We start from the raw sequence: 1,128 nt of genomic DNA, 5'->3' as shown, positions 1-1,128 counted from the left end.
CCCCTTTTTTTTTTTTTTTTAACAGATCCTAGAGTTGATTCTTATTGTCTGAATGCATGAGAACCCTATCACTCTGGGAAATCAGATGCTTCTTGAAACTCTTATGGCAAAACTTCTTAATCTCCTATAGACAAGAGTTGAGAGCAAGAGGTGGTGTTAGGTCTCTATACCTTTGTGTATACACACACACACACACACACACGCACGCGCGCACACACACACACACACAAACACCTGTACCTCCCTACTCTGCAGGGTTCCTTTGTTCCTGACCACAGTGGCTCCCTGAAGCTTTGCACTAATCTCCTCATACCAGTACCCATCCATATTGTTCCTTCTTCCTCCTCTCTATTTTTATTTTTTATTTGTGTATTGCAGTGTACTGGGGTGAATTTGTGACCTTGAGCAGTAGAGCATTCCTAATTTTGACATGTGTGCCCAAGACTTTCTCAGTCAAATTTTCTTTCCCTCTTTTATCTCATCATTTCATTTCTGGAGCCCACTGATCTCTATTTTTGTAATTCCTGTGACTTTTCACTGAAGAGGCTTCTTCCAAATATGACCTTAATAAAGATTTCTCAAAGATCGCTTTCCTGCTGTGAACAGCCTCATCCAACGGATCAATCTCCGGAAGCGGCGAGACTCCCTCATCTTGGGTGGTGTTATTGGTGTCTGTACCATCCTATTACTGCTGTATGCTTTCCATTGATGGAACATCTCCAGAGACTCTTGACAACCATTCTTTCACACCCTGATCTGGAATAAGGAAAAGTAGAAAGGAGAAGTTGTCCTCATAACTAGCCTGACCAGCAGGATTAACTCAAGACTGATAGTGATGTATTCTGTGACATGGTCAGGTTCAGCTGAAGCCAGTTTTCCTGAGCTGTCTTTCCTAACACACATTTCCTTCTGTGTTTAGTTGAAAAGAAAAATGTTTTCAGTTGCTTTTGTCTCCCCAGGAGGTAAGTAAACCAGTCAGAAGCTGAGTTTCTGTGTGTCAGTGACAGTGTTTGAAGGTTGTTGACAAACAAAGTCTGATGGCTAAGCTTTTCAAAAAATCAGGTTTCCCTGTATCCAAAGACTGCTTTCCTTTCCACTAGATTGGGTTGTGAGTAAAAATAGTTCATC

At 41.6% G+C, this 1,128-nt stretch overlaps 1 protein-coding gene across 2 annotated transcripts in view; it reads left to right on the top strand.

Annotated features, from left to right (window-relative positions):
* The window catches only part of GOSR1 (golgi SNAP receptor complex member 1), a 37,547-nt gene extending 36,626 nt beyond the window's left edge, over positions 1–921 (top strand). For both annotated transcript variants that reach the window (XM_004684816.2, XM_004684817.2), the window contains exon 9: positions 585–921. In XM_004684816.2, coding sequence (XP_004684873.1) covers positions 585–709 — 125 coding nt within the window. In that variant the 3' untranslated portion in view covers positions 710–921. The remainder of the gene's footprint in view (positions 1–584) is intronic.
* The last annotated feature ends 207 nt before the right edge of the window (positions 922–1,128 follow it).

The sequence above is a fragment of the Condylura cristata genome, unplaced genomic scaffold (assembly GCF_000260355.1).
Source record: "Condylura cristata isolate star-nosed mole 26May11 unplaced genomic scaffold, ConCri1.0 scaffold00017, whole genome shotgun sequence".
NCBI lineage: Eukaryota > Metazoa > Chordata > Mammalia > Eulipotyphla > Talpidae > Condylura > Condylura cristata.
This window is presented reverse-complemented; position numbering and strand designations above follow the sequence as displayed.